The following is a 21,232-nucleotide window of genomic DNA, read 5'->3' as shown; positions in this document are numbered from 1 at the left end:
CCTAGAACCTGTCAGTCCTGAGGACACACCCTGCTGTACCATCCATGGGAGAGTCTGCAAACTGTGAGATCCCTCCTCGAGTCAGAGCAGGGCTCTGTCCTCTGCAGTAACCACACATTGGAGGGCATCCTGAGGGATGGGGTTTATTTCAGTGGTCTGAGTTTGTGAGGGTCGTTTTCAATTGTGTTCCATTTGTATCTAAACTGGACTGACACCAGATCTGAGATATTGCTTGGTCTTGCAAACTAAAATACAAAATTTTGCTCAGTTTTCCTTCTTGCTTTATTACTATTGCTTCCAGGGTGAGGCTTTTGAGCTATTGTGGGAAAGGTCACAGCAGGATCAGCTCTGCTGGTGATCTGCTTCAGCCTCTGACTCCAGTGTACATGCTCAAGACTTTCACTGATTCAGAGCCTTAGTAATGGCGTGTAATGGATGAGAAATGAACCATTTGCTATACTGAGTTACTGCTACTTCGCTTCCCAAAGGTTTTCGTATTATTAATCATTAGAAGCTGTTGCAGTTGAACCTGCAGAATGCCAGATATCTGGAAAATGTAACAATGAAAGATGTCCGAAGGGATAAGACTGAACTGGCCATATGGACTCTTGTGGGGTCCTGCCACAGCACTGTAGGTGTATGTGTGACTGCAGTAACGAGCTGACAGAGTTTTCTTATGACTTCTGAGATGCAAAAGAAGAAGTAAAAAGAAACAAAGTTAATTTTTCTCCAGTGAATTTAGAAGCAAAACTACACCTTCTACTCAACCCTAGAAGGGCCAAATTTTTGTAATGGTGTTGGCCTTCTTTGGAGGTATTCCAGGTTCACACTGACAGGAGGATTTTGCCCTGAGGCAAGATATCCAGAGTTTTCTCTAGAGGAAGAGTAAATATTGTCATAGCTGTTTGTAATTGAAAGCACTAGGAGAAGACATTCATGGAACTGTCTTCAGCTGTAGCAACAAAGGCCCTTGGTTACCACAGCCAGATGTCAATCACTGCCAGTGTGGGATCCATGACTGCTCAGTCTCAGGGCATTGGGGATAGCGCTGTATTGCTTCAGCATTCTGCTGTATCAGCAAAGCCAGCTGCTAACTTCAGCAAGCACCAGCTAACAAACTGCCCTTCTTCCAGATACATCCATAAGCATGAGGGTTAGTGGTATCCTTACTTATCCTTACTACAAATTTTCATTTGGACACACCTGGAAAATGAAGCTAGCAAACATCCATGCTGTTAAAGGTTGATTCCTTGCAGATTTGAAAACAGGGAGACTTCTCATCTCTTAAGTTTTTTATGACTGGGAACAAGGTTTGGCCAGCTCTGTTAAGTGATACAATTGATTAATGCCTGTTTTCCTACTTGATTTATCATAATGTTGATATCCAGGCTGCTGTCCTGCAGAGCAGAGGCAGGGGCCCTGATGCTCTTGAGCAGCTGGGATTGCATCCGGTAGGAAGAGTTCACTTAAAGGTGAAGGATTCATACCAATTCATGCACTGAGATCCATCTTAGTTTTTTATTCTCTAGTGTCATGTTGCTACAGGATATTGTTTGAAGGCTTAAGCTCCTTGTATTGATTTGATGCTGCTGAGCAGATTCTCTTTTGTCCATGTAGGTGAGTTTTTGAAATTAATCTAAAAAATATATGCATGTGAAGAGGCAGAGGTATTCCAAGACAGATTTTAACAAAGGTTTTGACTTGACCATTGAAAAACAGTAGAAACTTGAAGGTTACTATTGACTATGCTTTCACTATGGCACTGCACAGTCAACCATTGCTAATGATCATTAGCATTCCCATTCTGTTAGAAAAGTAAAGCTATTCAGTCTGAAGACAGTAATTTTTGCCCTAATCTTTTAAAATCATTTCTGCCAGTAATAAGCCTGAGATGTGTGAGTGGGTTTTGCCAAGTTATGATGTTTTCTAAATTATTTTCAACCTTACTGGGGACAGCACTATATAGAAAGAAATTATTTTTGTATGGTTTTACCCGCCCTGTTTGTGAACTGGACTGGCTACTGATATACACAGGGATGTTGTTTGAAAAATCAGCATCTGCATGGAGAACTGACCTTTGAATACCAGCCCTTGGAAAAATATGTGTCAGGGTCTCATTCCTTGTCCCCCACCATGGGATGAACACAGCAGATTCCTTCATTAGGTGCCTTTTCATTACCTATTGCTTTTGCCTTTATGATGCATTTGTTTGATGTTTTGGAACTTGATGTGGGTTAGTTGGATTTTTTAGTGCTTGAAAGATGCTCAGTTTAAGGTATTTGGGTCCCTTGCAAACAGACTGTGTGGACTGGGTTAGGTATTTATTAGTATGCTGTTTCTTTCCATGAGTAATAAAGTTGTTGGAGTATATAAAGCTACTTGTTCTCCCTGAGTAAAAGCAGCACTTACCATGTAAATGAAAAATCAGGCTCCATGCCATCATGATCACTAGTTGAAGTGTGAGATTTGCCAATATGCATTTGTCTAACAATGTTTGTTACTGTTATTTTTCTAGGGTGCAAGTGCTTACATTCTAAACTATTTTCTGTACATTATGTGGGCTCTATGTTTTGCTTTCCTGGCAGTCTCCCTGGTCAGAGTGTTTGCTCCTTATGCCTGTGGCTCTGGAATCCCAGAGGTGAGTTTCCCTTTGTGCATGAATATCCAAAAAAACCCAAACTGCAACAACAAAAAGATTAGAGCCTTTTCCCATTCCAGAACTGTACTGTGAGATAGCATAGCAACAAAGAAAATTGTCTTTCCATCTCATCTGCCTTCATTCCTTTTTTTATGCTTTTATGGTGATCATCTAAGTTTTTCATAGTAAAAAGTGTTCATATGTTACTGTGACAGGTTAATGCATGTACTTATTCATTGCCAGAGTGTGAATTAAAAATCAACATCTCCAAGACTCACTAGAAGATTATAGAGAATTTTCCTAGGATGAAATTACTTGGGCCAGTTACAAAACCAGTTATTTTCTAGGCTAGACTCTAAATAAAAGTGAAATAAAAATAAGAGGGTGGGCTACAAAGCTAAGATTTCTTAAACTGCTGAACATGCCCATTGTTTGGAATGCCTGAAAAGTGTCTGGTGCACGTCTTTTGCAAATTGTTTTCCTAAAGACAGAATAATGTACATTGTGCCAGCATGACAACATTATAGCAGCCAAAATATCTACTTGGTTTCCAGTATTTTACATATTGAGCCTCAGTCCATATTTAAGCTGTTAAATTAAGAACTTTGTAATTCAACCAGCAGACTTATTAAAAGTCTTTGAAATCAGGGCAGTTTCTTGTTAGAAGTGCTATGGAACTACTGGAATTATTGTTTAGGAATGTGGCAGACAGAATTAACAGCCCAAAGCTTAGAAATCTTGGCATACTTTTGTTCTTGATCTCTAAGAGAAGCATCCAAATGTTTCAAAAAAACTCACCACAAATAATTTAAAATATTTGAATAATTTACATGTTTGAAAGTAGTTATGTGTGTCTTTGTTATGCGTTTGATATATTTGTGGTTTTAAAAAGTTCTCATAGTTAACTACAAAGCCAGTTTCCAAGTGGTAAATCCCTCGTGTGAGGTGAGGCTCTGCTCCAGCCCATTTGCATGCCTAGAGTCCAAACCCAAATCCCACCCTGCAGCCTTTGTGTCATGCACATGCATTGTGCTTTCTGAGCCACTCACTAGCAAAATTAGGACAAAATGTGTAGAAATAGGATCTTTTGGACTTTCTCATTTCATAATATGTGTGTGCTTTTATGGCACAGTGATTCCAAATATCTAGAACTTTTTTGTGCATTTTATCTGGAAAAAGTCTGTTGTTGTTTATTTGCTTTTTTTCTGCTTTGTTAAAGTCCAATCCAGCTTAACTCTGATCTTGTAAGCCAAGGAGATATGCAAGAGTTTCATATTTCTATTGATCTCTGTGAGAGTCCTTACTGCCTGTTATGGGGACCACCCGTAACAGCAGTAAAAGTGTGGTCTGCCTAACCCCTGCTCAGATATTGCTGTGGGAAAGCTGCCCTACCTACAATTTCTTTCTCTCCATCACTGTCTCTTTTCAAGCAGTCTGCAACTTTTTAAACTCTGCTGGAGTTTTAACTCCATTTGAAAGTTCAGAGTAGAAAAGGATTCTTCATCTTTTCAACATGTTCTTCCTGCTTTCCAGATAAAAACCATCTTGAGTGGGTTCATTATTAGGGGCTACCTGGGAAAATGGACACTTTTAATCAAAACAGTCACCTTGGTTCTGGTGGTGTCTTCAGGCCTCAGCCTTGGGAAAGAGGGCCCATTAGTCCATGTGGCCTGTTGCTGTGGAAACTTCTTCAGCAGCCTTTTCTCCAAGTACAGCAAGAATGAAGGAAAGAGAAGAGAGGTGAGGTTGGCTCATAAATTTTTAATTTCCCTGTCTGGATACTGGGGGTTTCAAACAACTCATGCCTTGTATGTAAACATTTGCTTTGTAGGTACTTTCAGCTGCAGCCGCTGCAGGAGTTTCAGTTGCCTTTGGGGCTCCAATTGGAGGTGTGCTTTTTAGTCTGGAAGAGGTGAGACCTGACAGTTCACTTGCTTCAGTAAATATATTTCAATTTGATACCTTTCTCCAAGACTACTCATTATTTTTCAAATATTTATATGTGTATTTTTCCCCTATAACAAAAATAATCTGTGATTTCCAGTAATAAGAAATAACCAGGTATTTTAGCTTAATCTGAGCAGCAGAAGGGCACTGGCTTTCTGGAAACAAATTAGATGACTCAGTATGGAAATATATCCCTCTGCTGAGGTTTCTCCAGCCTCCAGCTAGCTAATGCATGGACCAAGCTGTCAAGCATTTCTTATACTCTCTAGACAGCAACTCTGCATTTAAATTTATCAACTTTAAACTAGTTGCTATTCCTTTTCTGAAATCTGAAAATGCCTTTTCTGATACTTTTGTGGACAGATTCTGGCTATGGTAAAGTCTAGTGCTCACAGTAAAGTCAAATGAAACAGATGGTGGTGGTTAAAGGAAGAACCCTCTGTGACACTCAATGAAATGTTTATGGTCTTTGCTTGGTTTTAGGTCAGCTACTACTTTCCCCTGAAAACCCTCTGGAGGTCATTTTTTGCTGCTCTGGTGGCTGCCTTCACGCTGAGGTCCATCAATCCTTTTGGAAACAGCCGGCTGGTGCTGTTCTACGTGGAGTACCACACCCCCTGGTACATGGCTGAGCTCTTCCCCTTCATCCTGCTCGGCGTCTTCGGGGGCCTCTGGGGGACCCTCTTCATCCGGTGCAACATTGCCTGGTGCAGGAGGAGGAAAACCACCAGGCTTGGGAAGTACCCAGTGCTGGAGGTGATTGTGATAACAGCCATCACTGCCATCATCGCCTACCCCAACCCCTACACGCGCAGGAGCACCAGCGAGCTCATCTCCGAGCTCTTCAACGACTGCGGGGCCCTGGAGTCCTCGCAGCTCTGCGACTACATCAACGACCCCAACATGACCCGGCCCGTGGATGACATTCCCGACAGACCTGCTGGCCCTGGGGTCTACTCTGCCATGTGGCAGCTGGCCTTGGCTTTGGTGTTCAAAATTGTCATCACGATATTCACTTTCGGCATGAAGGTAAATCGGAGCGCTGCTGCAGATGGGTTGCTGTGGGCTCTCTGTGGCTCTGACCTGCCTCAGCCATGGTGCTGTCCCTGAGGTGCTGCTGGCCCTGACCTGCCCCAGCCATGGGGCTGTCCCTGAGGTGCTGGTGGCCCTGACCTGCCCCAGCCATGGTGCTGTCCCTGAGGTGCTGCTGGCTCCTCTCCCTGCCGGCACCGTGCCCTGTGGGCCCCTGTGGCAGCACTGGGATGAGCCCTGCTTTTCCACCTTCCAGTCATCTGCGGTTTTGTTAAGTGAAAAAGAAATCTTTGTGGAAATTTAAACCCGCTGCTGCCAATAAGCAATTTCAAGATGATTCCCACTGCAGCTGTTTTTTAGCTCTCTCATGGATATGGGCTATTTACATTGTTGTTTGTCTTGTTGGATTAATGTCTTAATGTGCCTCAAGGTAGCTATACTCAAGGAAGTAATAATTTTAAATTTACTATTTTACACATTTAGAGCATCACAGAAATATAAAAGTGGCTGAAAAAGTCTATTTTTGAATATTTTTAAGCACTGTAGCTCAGAAAAAAGGGGAATGAACAAGAAGACTAACTGATATGTCATTTGAATATTCTGGATTTGCAGCTTTTTCCTTCAGCAACTCCTTCTCCCCATAAATGAGTGATGAAAGGTCCAAGAACAATTTATCCAAGCTTTCCATATATACCAAGCTGCTTGTGGTGAACTCTATATATCTGGTTAATAGAGCACATAAAAAACAGGTTCTGTCTGTCTACAGCTCCCATTATCTGAGCATTTATTTGTGGATCTGGTGACTGCAGACAATGAGAAGCTTTTCTTAGTTATACACTGTATTTTATACCATGCTCAAAACTAAAGTATCTCATCTTTCACTTAAACACTACACTTGAACTGAATGTAGCCTTTCACTCTAGAAACTGATTTATGGCTGACAGCCCTTTGTTATGCTTGTTCATGAAAAGCTTTGGTTCTTTATTCAGAATGTGATTCCTTATTTATCCTATATATTTAAAAAATGTTAGATGCAATTGACAGTGTCAACCAGTCTGTAAAAGAGCAGACCAAATAGCTTTACCTACTAAATCTAGAAGACTCAATTGAGCTGCATCAGCAAAGTTAACACAATGTGGTGGGGGCTGTTATCAGCCCTAGATGCCTCTGGGCTGTGCTGATGAGGTGATTAGTTAAGTTCTCTAAGAGGCTCAAGGTATATTTTCAGAGTAGAAAAGATAGAGGCTTTCCTTTCTGAAAACGGCAAAAGCTGCCTGCAAGCCCCTGTCACAGATCTGAATTGTCTTCTCCAGCAGGAAATACATCTCAAACTTGCTGGTGCACTTGACATCTAAGAAGAAATGCACTTATCCAAGGCAAAGTACATATTCATTCTCTTTTTTCCCCCCTCCATTCTCATTTAAATACTGTTTTTAATGATTTGTGACTTGTCTGTATAGCAAACAAAGTTATGATTCACAGAGCTTCCTGGAAAATATATTGTAAACTGAGATGGAAAATTAGTTGCCCCTGAGCAGTCAGCCCCCTTTCTCTGAATTTTTATTCTTCATTTGACATTTAATTTAAAATCTGGTCTGATTTAGCCTGAAAAAGTAGTAATAAAACCATAAAGTGCTCCATCTGATAGAGGGTGAAATCATGATGTTATTTTCAGTTAAGCTTATTCTCAAGCCTATGACAGAACCATCAGCAGCTCCTGACCTCCTGCTGAGAAAGCAATAAAGGCAAAGCCAGGAACATCTTGACTTCAAAAGCAAACTATTATTCAGAAACAGCATTTATCTCCCTAATTCAGTGGGATGCAGCAGATAGGATTCAAAATCTCTTTAAAAATGCATTAACATTTTGTAAAACTATTAATACACGTGCAGCCACATAAACTCAGTCACTGCAGAAAACTGTCACACCATGGGGATCAGCCCTGTAGGCTGCCGTGAGGCTGTGGAAACTTGGTTCTCTTACTGTTAATTAAAATTGTTTGATACTTGCCATTTTTGTCAAGGTGCTCATGTGTCTGTCTTTCATTCCAGATCCCTTCAGGCCTTTTTATTCCTAGCATGGCTGTTGGAGCCATAGCTGGCAGGATGGTTGGGATTGGAGTGGAGCAGCTGGCATACCACCACCATGACTGGATCATCTTCAGGAACTGGTGCAGACCTGGGGCAGACTGTGTCACACCAGGACTTTATGCCATGGTGGGAGCAGCAGCTTGCTTGGGTACGGTCTCTGCTGGTCATTGGTTTGTGTGTGACCAGCGCCGGTGTTTGGGGACATGCTCTGGAGGGCCCTGGGTTGGTGTTAGCTGCTTGTGTTTGCATTTCTGGGTGCAACAGAAGTTGAAATCAAGACATGATGGGCTAAAGAATGGGCAGCTTCCTCTACTGGTTGCTCCAGTGATCTGCCAGATAGTCAGCAACAGAAAGGCTTGCGGACATCGATGTCTACTCCTTGTAGTCTGCCAAAAGCAGAGAAAAGGAAAGAACAAATTGAAGTTAGGCTGCAGGTTTCCAAGCAGGAGTACTTTTGCTTGCATTTTTTCCATTTGATGTAATGAAATTCACTTTAACTGGACTAAAGCTACTTGCTTGTTTAGACTGTACTCTCTCTCAGTGCAGGAAGAAAACATCCCAGTTTTTGCTAAATTTTAAGCTACACAGAGGCAAAAATTCTGGGTCTTATTGGCTGCATGTCATGCTATGGTCAACTGAGCTGTATTTTGGTTTACATTTTGATCATAAGCCAGTGCTGGATTACACTCAATCAATAGGATTTATTGGATATAACAGCAGGGATCTGTTAACTATTAGAGCAAGATCATTGAAAAATATCTCATGTATCAAATTTCTAGCCATAGATACAAAAAGAATGTTACAAGCATACCATCTGAGCATGTTTTTACCTGATCATATCTTTCCCCTCATGTACTTGCATATTCTATCTCCTTTTGTTGCTGTTATTGATATCATCATCAGCATATGAAAAAATAGTGGAGAGGCATAACACAGCAGTAATGTAACTGAGTAGGTTTGAAATTAAGATGTACTCAAGGAAGAGCTGGAAAAATTTCAGATTTGGATGCTCATATTGGAAAAGCAGGATCATTTGTGTCATCAATATAGAGGAAGGAAGGGTGGGATTTGCTTGAAAATGTAATGTCTGTAATGTAGATGTCAGCACCTGAGCTCAACTGTCTTGATACTCCTTACAGTCCAAACAGAAAAATTAGGTATGGGAAAGATCAGTCTCATCTGCCAATACACATCTAAAACCAGGCAAATGAACAGAAGAATTTGGCCTTAAAAGGGCCTGTTTTTATCTAGAGGTTATAAAGGCAGTCTGGGTCATCCCTTTGGATGTGAACACCCACAGCAGAGTAGACATTTTAAAAAAAGCTGGGATGAATCTTACTGTCCAAACAAGTAAAAAGCACTTCCTCTTTACAGTAAATAATCTTAATATTCATTAAATAAATAACGCACAAAAATTTGGCTCTGATGTTGCAGATGATCTGCTAGTCAGCATAGAATTATAGAGGCATAGAATACGCTGAGTTGGAAGGGACCAATCAGGATCATCAAGTCCAAATCCTGCCCATGCACAGAACACCCCAAAAATCACACCATGGGCCTGAGAGAATTGTCCAAATACCTCTTGAACTCTGTTAGGCTTGGTGCTTTGGTCCCCCCCACTTCCCTGGGGAGCCTGTTCCAATACCCAACCACCCTCTGGGTGAAGAATCTTTTCCTGATATCCAACCTAAGCCTCCCCAAGACAACTTCAGGTCATTCCCTTGGGTCAACTGTCACTAGTCACCAGAGTGAAGAGCTCAGTGTCTGCCCCACTGCTTCCCCTTGTGAGTATGCTGTAGACCAGAATGAGGTCTCCCCTTAGTCCTCTTCACGTTGAACAGACTAAGTGACCTCAACCACTCCACAAAAGGCTTCCCCTTCAGACACTTCATCATCCTAGTGGCCCTCCTTTGGATGGTTTCTAATAGCTTGATGCCTTTCTTTTATATTGTGATGCCCAAAACTGCACACAGGACTCAAGGTGAGGCTGAAATTTCTTCCTCTCTTAAAAGGTCCAAATTAAGGTGCAGTGGTTTTTAATAGTGTGGTGGGAAACACAGTAGAAAGGTCACGGCTTGTACTTAAGCTGTTCTGTACCAAAGACTGTCTTGCCTGAAGTAAGAGAAATGGAGTATTAAATGATCCTTACTCTGGTATTTGCTCTCAGCTTTTCACAGTCAGAAGTTTAAGGCATTCCTCAGATGAAATTCATATCTGGATCATAGTGTTAAGTAATCAACAATGGAATATTTCTGTATGCTGCTAGATAAAAAGATCTTTTAATGACCTGTTTCTGATTTTTCTCATCTAAAATTGGGCTGTATTTTGAGCCCTAAAAATAGCAGATTTATTACATTTACCTTTTGAACAGAGGCAAAGAAATGTTACCTAATAATTCAGAGATACATACACACTTGTCCTCAGTTATGTGATCATTTTTATCCTTTAATGTAAACTGAAGGAGCAAGGAAATTGCTTATGAAATTAATATGGAAAGACTAGACTGAAAAATACAGCTACAGCCCTGCCTGTGGCTGCGTGCCTGGATGGCCTCAAACCAAGTTGTACTCAGTTCAAACTGAATTACTATAGTGATATCCAAAGCAAAGGTTTAAGCTGTAACGTAGCTCTTGCAGTGGTCCTAAGCTGTTCCAAGGTAGGATTTTGCAACCATGTTGTGCCCAAAGATAATGCTCAGCTTTCTCCTCAGTATGAGTGCAGTAGACAGGCTGGTGTGAAGGCCACCTCTCCACGTTCCTACCTGCCTCAGCCAGGGCACTTAACTGATTCTTGTAGTCACTTAGAGGGCTAACAGCAAGATTCAGTTTTACTTTCTCAAATATCCATTAAAGCTGATTTTTTTGGCATCCTTTCTGGTTTTAAAGCTCTATCTTTTAGCATTCATTGTTTGCTTTTCAATGCTAGCAACTTTGGCATGAGCAAGTTCCCTCAGCCTTTGTGATGAAAATTGCGGTAGATGAAAAATACCTTTCTGCAGAGAAACAAACCTAAGAGTATAAGGGCAAAGTACTCAGCATGAATAATTACATGCATTTTTGAGTGTAAGGCTCAAAGATATAAGTGAGTTGCTTAGTATGTATACCAGCCCTGAGAGAAACTTGAGTCTTTTCCTTGTTGGCAGGTGGCGTTACTCGAATGACAGTCTCTCTGGTGGTGATTATGTTTGAGCTAACTGGAGGCCTGGAGTACATTGTACCTCTTATGGCTGCAGCTGTCACGAGCAAGTGGGTGGCAGATGCCTTTGGGAAAGAAGGGATCTATGAAGCTCACATTCACCTGAATGGCTACCCCTTCCTGGACGTGAAGGACGAGTTCACGCACCGCACGCTGGCCACGGACGTGATGCGGCCAAGGCGGGGCGAGGCGCCTCTCTCCGTGCTGACCCAGGACAGCATGACCGTGGAGGACGTGGAGACCCTGATCAAAGAGACTGACTACAATGGCTTCCCAGTTGTGGTTTCCAAAGACTCAGAGAGACTTATTGGATTTGCACAGAGACGAGAGCTGATCCTTGCAATAAGTAAGTAGAGTGTCAATGTCTGAAAGATTGATTTTGAAAGGAGTTTAGACAAGATAGGAGGTTAACAGTGTTATTCACCTCGAAGAACAGATAAATAAGCATCAAATCTGACTTTCTCTTCAAATCTTTTACTGGTTAGTAGGACATGGAAGCTTTTCTATTGCATCATACCACCTGATAGAATTTTCTGGGATTGACCCTTGTGGGCTTAATTTTGCTGTCACTCAAAAGAGTAAAATAAAATTCTTCTAGAGACAGCAGAGAGAAACTCAACTCATACGCCAGAATTTTTGTCAGAACCAGACCAAATGTCAGTGTAATGATCAGTTTTTTTCCCTCTCCATGGGCTTCCAGAATGGGCTGGGGCAGTCACAAACTTTGGTCACCCAGAGATGAAATAGCCTGTGCTCCTTTCTCTTACTCTGTCTCAGTTTTTCCTCACATGCAGGCTTTTAGTGCTACAGGTGGAAAGTTTTCAGTGCACAATATTTTTTGGTAAAGATGGGTGAATTTTGTCTGGAATCCAGTGGATAGCTGGCTGGTTGCCTGAGAGTCCAAGTTCAGGTCACTAAAGATTTTGACTATCAGGTCCTTTCCTGGTTGATCTGATGACTGAATGGGGATTGAAGAACAAGTAGTATTGGATGAAAGCAAGTTTTTCCAGCTTTTCTGGACCCAGGGCATCCAGAACTGCAGAGGTCTGTAAGGCTGACCCACTGTCTCCTCCCATTTCTGGCAGCCCTGTGGTGTTGAGGGCCAGCTGGGCAGGCAGGCAAGATGCCATCTGGGCATGGTTGCCTTGTACTTTGCAGGGGAGTGGAATGTCTGGTATATCCAAACTTCCTTGACTTGGAATTATTCTTCTCTGCATGTTTTTGTTTCATCTCTGTTGTTCAGGCACCTTAAAAAAGCTGTTGTCTCTGATGGAAATTCACATATTTTTCAAACAAGCAAATTAATAAATGGAAAATTTGGGTTACTTTGAAGGTCACTTTCCAGCTCAGTTCCCACAAAGCTAAAACAAAAATTGAAGTCTTTAAAGCACATGTTTTAGATGTATTTAGCCTACCCTGGGTCTGTCTTTCATACTGCCCATGCCATGTTATGGCTTTAACACTTGGTGCCTTCCTAAGTTAATAGTCTTTTGCACCTCCTTTTCAGGAAGGTATGTCAGTGGGAAAATTGCATGGACTGAAGATGAAGAGCCCTCACTTTAAAATCAGAAAGATCAGAGGCTGCTTTATGTCAGTCAAAGAACTTTGAGGAACTGAGTCTTTAGTTTCAGGTCATAAATGGCAGTGTGGCTGAATGGTCTTGCCAGAAGATGTGAGAAAATGTCAGACTATGAACTGACAACAAAGAAATCAGTTAAAATTAAGCTCAGTAAACATTTAGATCAAAATGCTTTCCTGTTCAAAAATTGTTTGACATCTGCATCTTTCAGAGGAAAAATGCAGTTTTCTGATCAGTTCTAATTAAGAGCATCTTTTTAAGAGAGAAATATCACACAAGGTGAAGCATCTCTGATTCACCTGTTCAGGTTCACCTGCTCAGCCTGACAGAGATACTGGAGTTACATCTCAGAACAGCATAAGCCCCATCTGTGCAGCCCTTCAGCCAGGGAATGAGGTCTTACCAAAAGCAGAGTCAGGCTCACTCCAGTATCTTTTCTTTCGTCAGTATCTCTTTTTTCATGGCATTGTACCCTGCAGAATGCCTCCTCAATTTGAACAAGCTCTGGCACCTCTACGAAGGAACACTTTGCACTCCATAGAGACATGGTTTCAATCAAGAATTTCAGTTTCTTTTTCAGGCCCAATTAATTGTGCATCAGTAGTATGGTGGTCCAGGGAATACTCTGGGGAAATACTCCAATTCCCTCACACATCTGCCTTCTTGGATGAAGGCAATAGCTGCTGAGTCTTGCATCAAATACCCATTCCCACAAAGCTATCTGCCTCATGATTTACCCCTAGATAATTTCTTTCCTACTGAGGGGAGCATGCTTTATAAATGCATCAAATACCTGTAAAGTGAATGGCAATGACATTTCCAATTGCTTAACAGCATCCTCAGGAGGATTGGGTCCTTCCATTGATCCTTGTTGAGTAGGTGGGCAGGTGGGGTGGCAGAGTCACCCTCTGGGAAGAGGTGTCTACATTTTAGATGACACCTACTTTCCAGTCTTACAGAAGGAGGGTTTTGACACTGTAAAGCTTTTCTTAAATTTGGCCAGCTCCAGAGGCACCATGCAAAAGGCAGAGCCTTGGACAATAGCCAGGTGGCCTGTACAATATGCTTTTCCCAGTGTGAAGTTGAGAGATCAACATAGTTGATATAGACTGTGAAATGTGAACCCCTGAATATGAGAGGCTGTTTCACATTTGGGATAATTAATTCACTCTCTAGCTATGACAAGAGCCTGCATAGATTGCTCTGTAAAACCAGACATTGTCATCCATTTGCTTTTCTCTTTCTGTTAATCTGTATCTGTTTTTCTTACCCACTGACTGCAAAAATGATCTGCTCTTCTGTTTTACCTTTACTCCCACTCCCCCATCCAGTGTGACTGCATACAAAATCCACCATTTTTCTGATGCCACTGAATTTACTCCATAGTACTACATCATTCAAATTTCTCTAGAGAGGTGTTTGACATGGAAGAGTGAAATCATGGCTTTGGCTAATCGCTGCTGTTCAGGGTCACTGCTGCCTTGGGAACAGCAATGTGGTAACCAAAATGCTTGGCCCTATTTCTTAGGGTGCAGCTTTGGGAAGGAAATACCTAGCTGTCAAAGGTTTTTATCAAAGGGTGGGAGTTACCTTCAGTTTGATTAATGTTACCTCTTAGCACAGATCATATATCAAAGAACTATGCAGGCATATTCACACTTGAAATTGGATGTATGAATTGAAACAAGCTGAGACAAAACTAACATCATTCCTGTAAATTGCAATAGGGCTTGTAATATGTGGGGTGAGAAGGTTGAGAATCACATACTGTACTGATGTTAGGTTTGAGCCACCACTGCTCCAGTTCCAGAAATATTACAAGACAATGATCATTAAATGTAAAAAAAAATTGCAGCTGAAACATGTTGGAAACCATCACTGTCTACATTACAAGTCACAGGAGCAGGTTTCTCACTCTGATTGATGACAGAGAGTTCCAAGAATATTTACATATGCTTGGAGTATGAGTTAAAGAGCAGAAGCAACCTATGTTAATTGAAAGTAATAACTATTTCCAAGGATTTATTAAAAAAATTAAAAGTTAAACCCTCAGAGCCAAACACATGATGTGCTTATTCTGGGAGTGAAAAGTTGGAAATCTGTCTCATATAATGTTTATACCCTGTAGTGTTGAGTAGAGATGAGGTAAACACTACAAAGAAAATAAAGTACCCCAATGGTAAGTCTTGGGCATGCTTTAAGTAGAAGGCTTATGCTGATCATGCAAACTCCAGATGTAGCAATGTACACTTCATAGTTTGATCCAAGTATTACTGATATCTTTTGAACTTCTGAAAATGGTCACACATGTGCTGTTTACTGCTATATTTTCCCTCCCTTTACTACTTTCCTTTAAGTAGGAAGCTAATTTATTTTTCCTTTTAAAAATCTAGCTTTGCAAACTGTATAAGGCATAAAGTGTAAGCCCACAAAGTTTACCCTGCATGCCAGTGAGGTGTGCTGTTCTAGAAAAACACCCACACCACCCCTGGATCCCTGGAATGTGAATTTGTCTTTCCCCAGCTTTGTGTTCATAAATCCATTCACCATGTCCACATTTTCCCAAATCCACTGAAAAGTTTTGCTCCAAGCCAGCTGGGATCTTGCACAGCTGTTGACTCCTCTCCTTCAGACATGTAATAAAGTTTCTGTTGTGATTCTCACAATGGAGGAAATTACATACAGTGATTTGAATTTGACAGAAATTGGATTAGTGAAGTTTGTGAATGCAATGAGCTGCATATTTATTCAGAAAAGCATCATCCCAACCAAGGAAAAAGATGTGCCTATAAAAATGCCACATTTGCTTTGAGGAAGCAATGGCTCAAAGAAATTCAAGATTACTCAGTGACCCAAATTTCTGGGGCTTCAGTACATTAATGACAAAATCAAACCTTGCTTTTCCAAAGGAGGGATTCTTTTTTATTACCAAGCTTAATCAACTATCTGCACCAATTTTTGTGTTGTACAGAGAATGCGCGACAGCGTCAGGATGGGGTGGTGAGCAACTCCATCGTGTACTTCACTGAGGACCCCCCAGAAGTGCCACCCAACAGTCCCCACCCGCTGAAACTGCGGAGAATTCTCAACCTGAGCCCTTTCACTGTCACTGACCACACCCCCATGGAAACTGTGGTGGATATCTTCAGAAAGCTTGGGCTCCGCCAGTGCCTGGTGACCCGCAGTGGGTGAGTAGCTGACAGCCAAGTGAACATTTTTATTTTGTCTTATTTTGTGAATGGGTGAATAAGGGAACCTCACCCATGTCTCCCCAGGGCAGCAAAAGAAGTCAGACTCAGAACCAAAATGGTGCTTGCAGGGTGTTATATTTCATTCTGCTCTCCCAAGTCTTAGTGTATTCTCATTTAGATAAGGTAAAATAAATACAAAATAAACTGTTCTGACTTCCACTATCATTCAGTTTTCAGCAGAGGCAGATCTGGCAAGCAGTATTGTTTGCAAAGAACATGCCTGTTTTGAGACATCCAGCTAGATTAGGTGTTTGTGAAAATTGTGATAAAGATCTCACTGGAGAAAAATTACTCCATTCAACTTTCTTTTTTGGATAATGGAAAGGTATATAAACCAAAGGCCCTCAAATAACATCTGAAGGAGTTGGGCAGATATGAAATTAGGAGAATAAAAAGCTGCGCCGTGTGGACAAGACATAACATCCCATAGTTCCAATGGAATTTGAGATATTTGGGCATCGTGGCTCATCCCAGGATCTAGTGGTAGCAGGATAGCCAAGCCACAGCCATCACTTCCAAATGTGGAAGACTAAAATTTATTCTTCTGTTAGAGAGTCTTTTTGTTATTCAAAAATATTGCATGTCAGTTGTTACTGTCAATGCAGTATCCTCAGCATTAAGAAAATAAGAATCATTATTGGGACACAGATAAAGGTTATGATTTTAGGTGCCTGGATTCAGAAATTCATATCTGGAGTTTTACAAGTTATGTGAAATGAAAAGTGGAAAAACTATTAACAATGACATAACTTCAATATTCAGTGCCTAATGGTCTTCAAGGACTGGAAGTAAAAAGCCCTTGAATACTGAAGGTTATGAATTTTTTTGACTCTTGGGGCCAGACATCCCATAGGCCTCATCTTTCTTGACAGATATAATTCATTTAGGTTCACATAAATGAGAAATTATCATTTAAATTTGAAAGAATTATGCTGTCAGGCAGTGAGAGTTTCAGAAACCCTGTGCTTTAGCTTACTTTGTGTACTACCAAGCACTGATACCTTGGGTTTGACTGCTGGTCCTTAGAGCTTGAGCCTAAAGAAACTTATTATTTTGTTGTACCAAGTATTAGTTGTTGTAGCTCCTCACTCAGTCGTGTTCCCAACAACAAGAGGTAATAAGCCAAAGTATTTCACTTAATTAAGGTGGCTGGAGTAGTAGAAATATATGAGGTGAGAATACTTTTATAAAAAGGTAATAATTGAGGAATACATGAGATGGACAGTAATATATGGAAGCACTCACAAAATGTCCCTGCAGCTGAACAGGGAAAAAACCTGGATGATGTATGAGATTGTTGACCTTTCATTTCCTTTTCTCCTGTAGGAGGCTGCTGGGTATCATAACTAAAAAGGATGTATTAAGACATATGGCTCAAATGGCAAACCAGGACCCTGAATCTATCATGTTTAACTAGACTGGTAAAGAAGAAGAAAGTAACCCCACAGGAATCCCTTCTAGATTAACACGAAGGCTGTGTTTGCTGTTTCATCTTGCTTAAAGAGAAAAAGGTAACGTATATGAGGAATGGCCTGATATGCCTCTGACAGAGGGAGTGGATGCAGGACAGCACTTATTTAATGAGGGAGGCAGTTTAGAAGCTCTGAGCAGCTGCAGACATCAAGCTGTGTTTCCTTAATGAGGTTCCCAAGAGCTCAATTGGAGCACTGGTGGGTGTAAGTGATGCTGGGCTTAGGGAGAAAGAGCCACGGGCACCACTGGGAGGCATCAAGGTCACAGTAACTCCTGAGGCAGGTGTGAAGAGCAGCAGACACTGTTCTTGTACAAGCTGCTAAGAGATAGAAAGGTTTGTGTTCCAAGCCATTGAGTGTAGATGAGTAATGTCAGTTGCTTTTGTTACTGGAATCATGGCTATTTGTTTGCTACTGAGTTATACCATTTTCATGACAGACAAAAATTGTCATATTTTTAAATGAAAGACTTTGTCATCTTCATTTATTTTGTAAATGTTTAATGAATCAAGACTGGAGTTAAGTCTTAAGAAAAGAGTAAGATTATGCCTCAAATCACTTTAAAATGTAGTGTCCCTTGCTCCCTGCTTTAGTCTTTTGAATTTTATACTGCTTAGCATTTCTGTCAACCAGCTTTCCCTTATAAATGTTGAAATGGGATTTATCTGTAAGAATTTATTATCTCTCTATGCAATTTTGCATACAAGTACTGTAAAATTTAGTATTTTGTGGTTTGCTGTGGTAACTGGAAAAAACATAGAAGCCCATAAAATAGTTTTCAAAAGCACTAAAAGGACAGTGGTATCTGTCTCTCATCAGTGTTAGTGACAAGAGATTGAATCCCTCACTGTCTTCCCTTATGTACATCACAATTTTTCACAAATGAATGACATTCTGTATTGATTCTTGGTTGCCCACTTAGGTCCTTTTTGTCATTGCTTGTTCTTGGCAATTGTCTGTATTTGCCAAGAGATGGCTGAATTTAATTTAACAGTCATAGACACTTATTCTGTAAGAGATCTATTTTTTATGCACTCATCAGTCATAGGGCTGTGGAATTCCTCTCCACAGCACTGTGACTGGATAAGATCAGAGGGACTGAGAATGCAAATGATCATAGGAAAGCTTTAAGTATTTATCTGTTTGCACCAAGAACACAAGATTTACCAGACTCTGGTAGAGACCTCTAAGTCACTCAGGTAAAAGTGTTAAATTTTCCTAAACCCTTGTTCTGGTCCTCTGTGAGATAAAGAGGGTCAACCCTTTAGTCAGTACTGCTATCAGTAACAGAATACCAAATTGTGTTCTCTGTAACACATAATTCACACTGCCCTTGCTTTATAGATGCAAACTTAAAGACTGGAGAAAGGTTGTGCTCTGAATCCCCTTCAGACCTCCTGGTCCCTTCATTTAGGCATCTAAGACCTCTGTTATTTTTGTTCAAATACACCCAGGTAACTGGTGGTGTTTGGATGCTCCTCATGGACAGAGATGACCTTCCATGCCAGAACAGCCTGTTGCTCCCTCCAGCCCAAACCCAGACTATTGATCTAACATGTGGGCAATGTGCATGATTATTGTGTCCCTGAACTGAGACAGCTGCTCAGGTGCACCCTGAGTTAGATGCTGAAGTTCCATGTCACAAATTCCTCCCCTTATCTCCATTGACCCTGCTTCCTTCTGGCCTGTGTCCTACTGCATTCACACAGAGTATGGCCTGAATTGCTGAAGTAAAAGAAACGGAAGCAGAGGGATAATTTTAATCTGTTAAGTACTCCACCTAACAATGGTGTTTGCAACAGACTGACATAAAGATATGTAGCTCTGGCCAAAGCCCATACATATTTCAGTGTATACTTTTTGTTAACTGAACAGCTGCAGTACAATGTATTATTACAGGGATAATATTAACACCATGTAAACTATAGGACTGAGCAACCCCTTTCCTCTGAAAATAGGAAATAGAACATAATGTGATTATTTCTTACATTTTTCTGTGAAGCTGTCAGCAGCCAAACTCATAAAAAACCAACCAAGTCAATAACAATGCTCATAAACTCTAGATTCCCTCATTTGAACAGAGAAGCCATCATAAAATCAGTTCATTCCCACAACTGAATCCAAATGGGGCTTTATACAATTGTCAGTCTCTACCCATAACTTCTAGAATCTAAGGCATGTAGACTAAGCTAAAAAGGCTGACTTTTGAGAGCAATCTCATTCTTGGTTCTACTTTCCATGTTTGCTAACAGCAACCAATACAGTGTATCAGCACTGAAAAACATTATAATTTTATAAGAAAAAGACATGGACTTGCCTAACTGTTAATCTGGCTGTGAATACAAATTCACATATGTATTGACTTGTTTTACCAGGTTAAACTCAATCTGTGATTATGCATTGGCATGGGCTAGTGTGGTTAATCCCATTAATACCCAGAGGCCTGGTTTGCTGAAACCAAGTCACCCCTGTGATAGCTTGTTGCCTTGCCTTATTAGACTACTTAGGAGGAGCCCTCAGGGCTTAAAAACAAGATCCAAAAAACCAACATGGTGATTTGTAGCAAGCATCAGCAGGAGGAATTGAGATTTATGTAGTTGTTGTGAATGCAGTTTGACCCTGGACTACCACCCAAGTAAAAGGCAGGTAAATGGGTGTACAGCTCTCTTCTGTCAAACACATTCCTCTCTAGATGGAAAGCTTTAAATACCTAAGGGGTCAAGGGAAAAACCTTTGGACATGTAACCATGCTGCTTTTTGTTCCAGTGTCTGTTCAAAAGATGTTAAACCAGAGCAGGGGCTGCTATCTGGCTGTCCAGGAATGGCACACTCATGGCCAACTTCAGCTGCTTAGTGTTATCTTCAAGGCTGAGGCTGATGCTAGAATGACATGGAGGGCTTTGAGACACGACAGACTTTGCTAATTAGAAAACTTCCTCCATGCTACAGCCTTTATTGCTCTTCACACTGGTGTCTGAAAGGGAACACTCTTAATATAAATTAATAACATGCTTATCTCAAAAAATGCAGTTATGATGTAATGATTTTTTTCCCCATAACAAGCCCATTATCAGGCACTGTTTTCCATTTGTGTTCCAAAATTTGTTTCAGAAGGTACTGAATAGACTCCAAGAGGCACAGATCTCAGCCCTATTTGTTTGAATTTGTAGAGCTCAAGGTAGTCACATAGTGTTATCAATCTGAATTACATGAGTATTTTAGTATATACTGCTGAAGTATGCAACCTCAGTTCAGTCCTTCAAGCAGCTGGCCTTCAAAAATGCCCAACTAAACCAAGCAGGGGAATAAAAATCTTTGAATGATGGAGGTTCAGTATTGTACCTTTGTTTTGCATGAACTGTGTTAAGTTACATTCAGCTTCTGATGTGTACTTGAAGCAATCTGTACCGGAAAGTTTAATAATACAGTACAGAAATGGATGACATTAGAAAGACCCTTTGGCTGTCCCAGTGACATTAATTATTAATTCTTATGCGTTGAAGAAGCAGAAAAAGAATGTTTAAGGATTTCATAAGACTCATTGATTCCGTGTTTGAATGACACTATATTTATTACTATAGTTTTGCTTTGGCTCTGTTTGTTGTTTTGGGTTTTTTTTAATTGTAGAAAACAGTGTATCTGTTGCACCTTATAAAAAACAATGTTTGGACTCTATTTTTTAAATAAAACTGACCTACAGTACTGGAAACATTTCTTGGCTATCTTATTAATTAGAAAATAATTTAACTTAATGTCTCTATGATTCTTATGTTTCCTTTTCTTACTTTTAGGGATAACTCAAGCCTGAGTTCTAGAGATCTGGGATATACAATTAAATTATAGGTTAAGTGATATTAAGAAGGAAGTTAGTAAAGTTCATGCAGTGGACGTCAGAGAATCAGTCTTGACAGCTGGCTATTTTATTTTCAGAGAAAAATGTTTTTTCTTCAGCATCAGAAATACCTTAGAAATTTAAAAAGAGAAGAAAAACCATTTATCTAACCAGGTTGTTCTGTCTAAAATGATCA

General features: G+C 40.6%; 1 protein-coding gene across 1 annotated transcript in view; it reads left to right on the top strand.

Moving 5' to 3' along the window:
- The window catches only part of CLCN4 (chloride voltage-gated channel 4), a 40,898-nt gene extending 19,985 nt beyond the window's left edge, over positions 1-20,913 (top strand). Inside the window, exons 5-12 of the mRNA XM_030951317.1 lie at positions 2,516-2,638; positions 4,172-4,378; positions 4,470-4,550; positions 5,069-5,614; positions 7,669-7,855; positions 10,850-11,248; positions 15,453-15,669; positions 17,059-20,913. Coding sequence (XP_030807177.1) covers positions 2,516-2,638; positions 4,172-4,378; positions 4,470-4,550; positions 5,069-5,614; positions 7,669-7,855; positions 10,850-11,248; positions 15,453-15,669; positions 17,059-17,149 — 1,851 coding nt within the window. The 3' untranslated portion in view covers positions 17,150-20,913. The remainder of the gene's footprint in view (positions 1-2,515; positions 2,639-4,171; positions 4,379-4,469; positions 4,551-5,068; positions 5,615-7,668; positions 7,856-10,849; positions 11,249-15,452; positions 15,670-17,058) is intronic.
- Positions 20,914-21,232: the final 319 nt, after the last annotated feature.

Source organism: Camarhynchus parvulus, chromosome 1 (assembly GCF_901933205.1).
Source record: "Camarhynchus parvulus chromosome 1, STF_HiC, whole genome shotgun sequence".
NCBI lineage: Eukaryota > Metazoa > Chordata > Aves > Passeriformes > Thraupidae > Camarhynchus > Camarhynchus parvulus.
The sequence above is the reverse complement of the archived record's forward strand: the minus strand, read 5'-3'. Positions and strand labels throughout refer to the sequence as shown.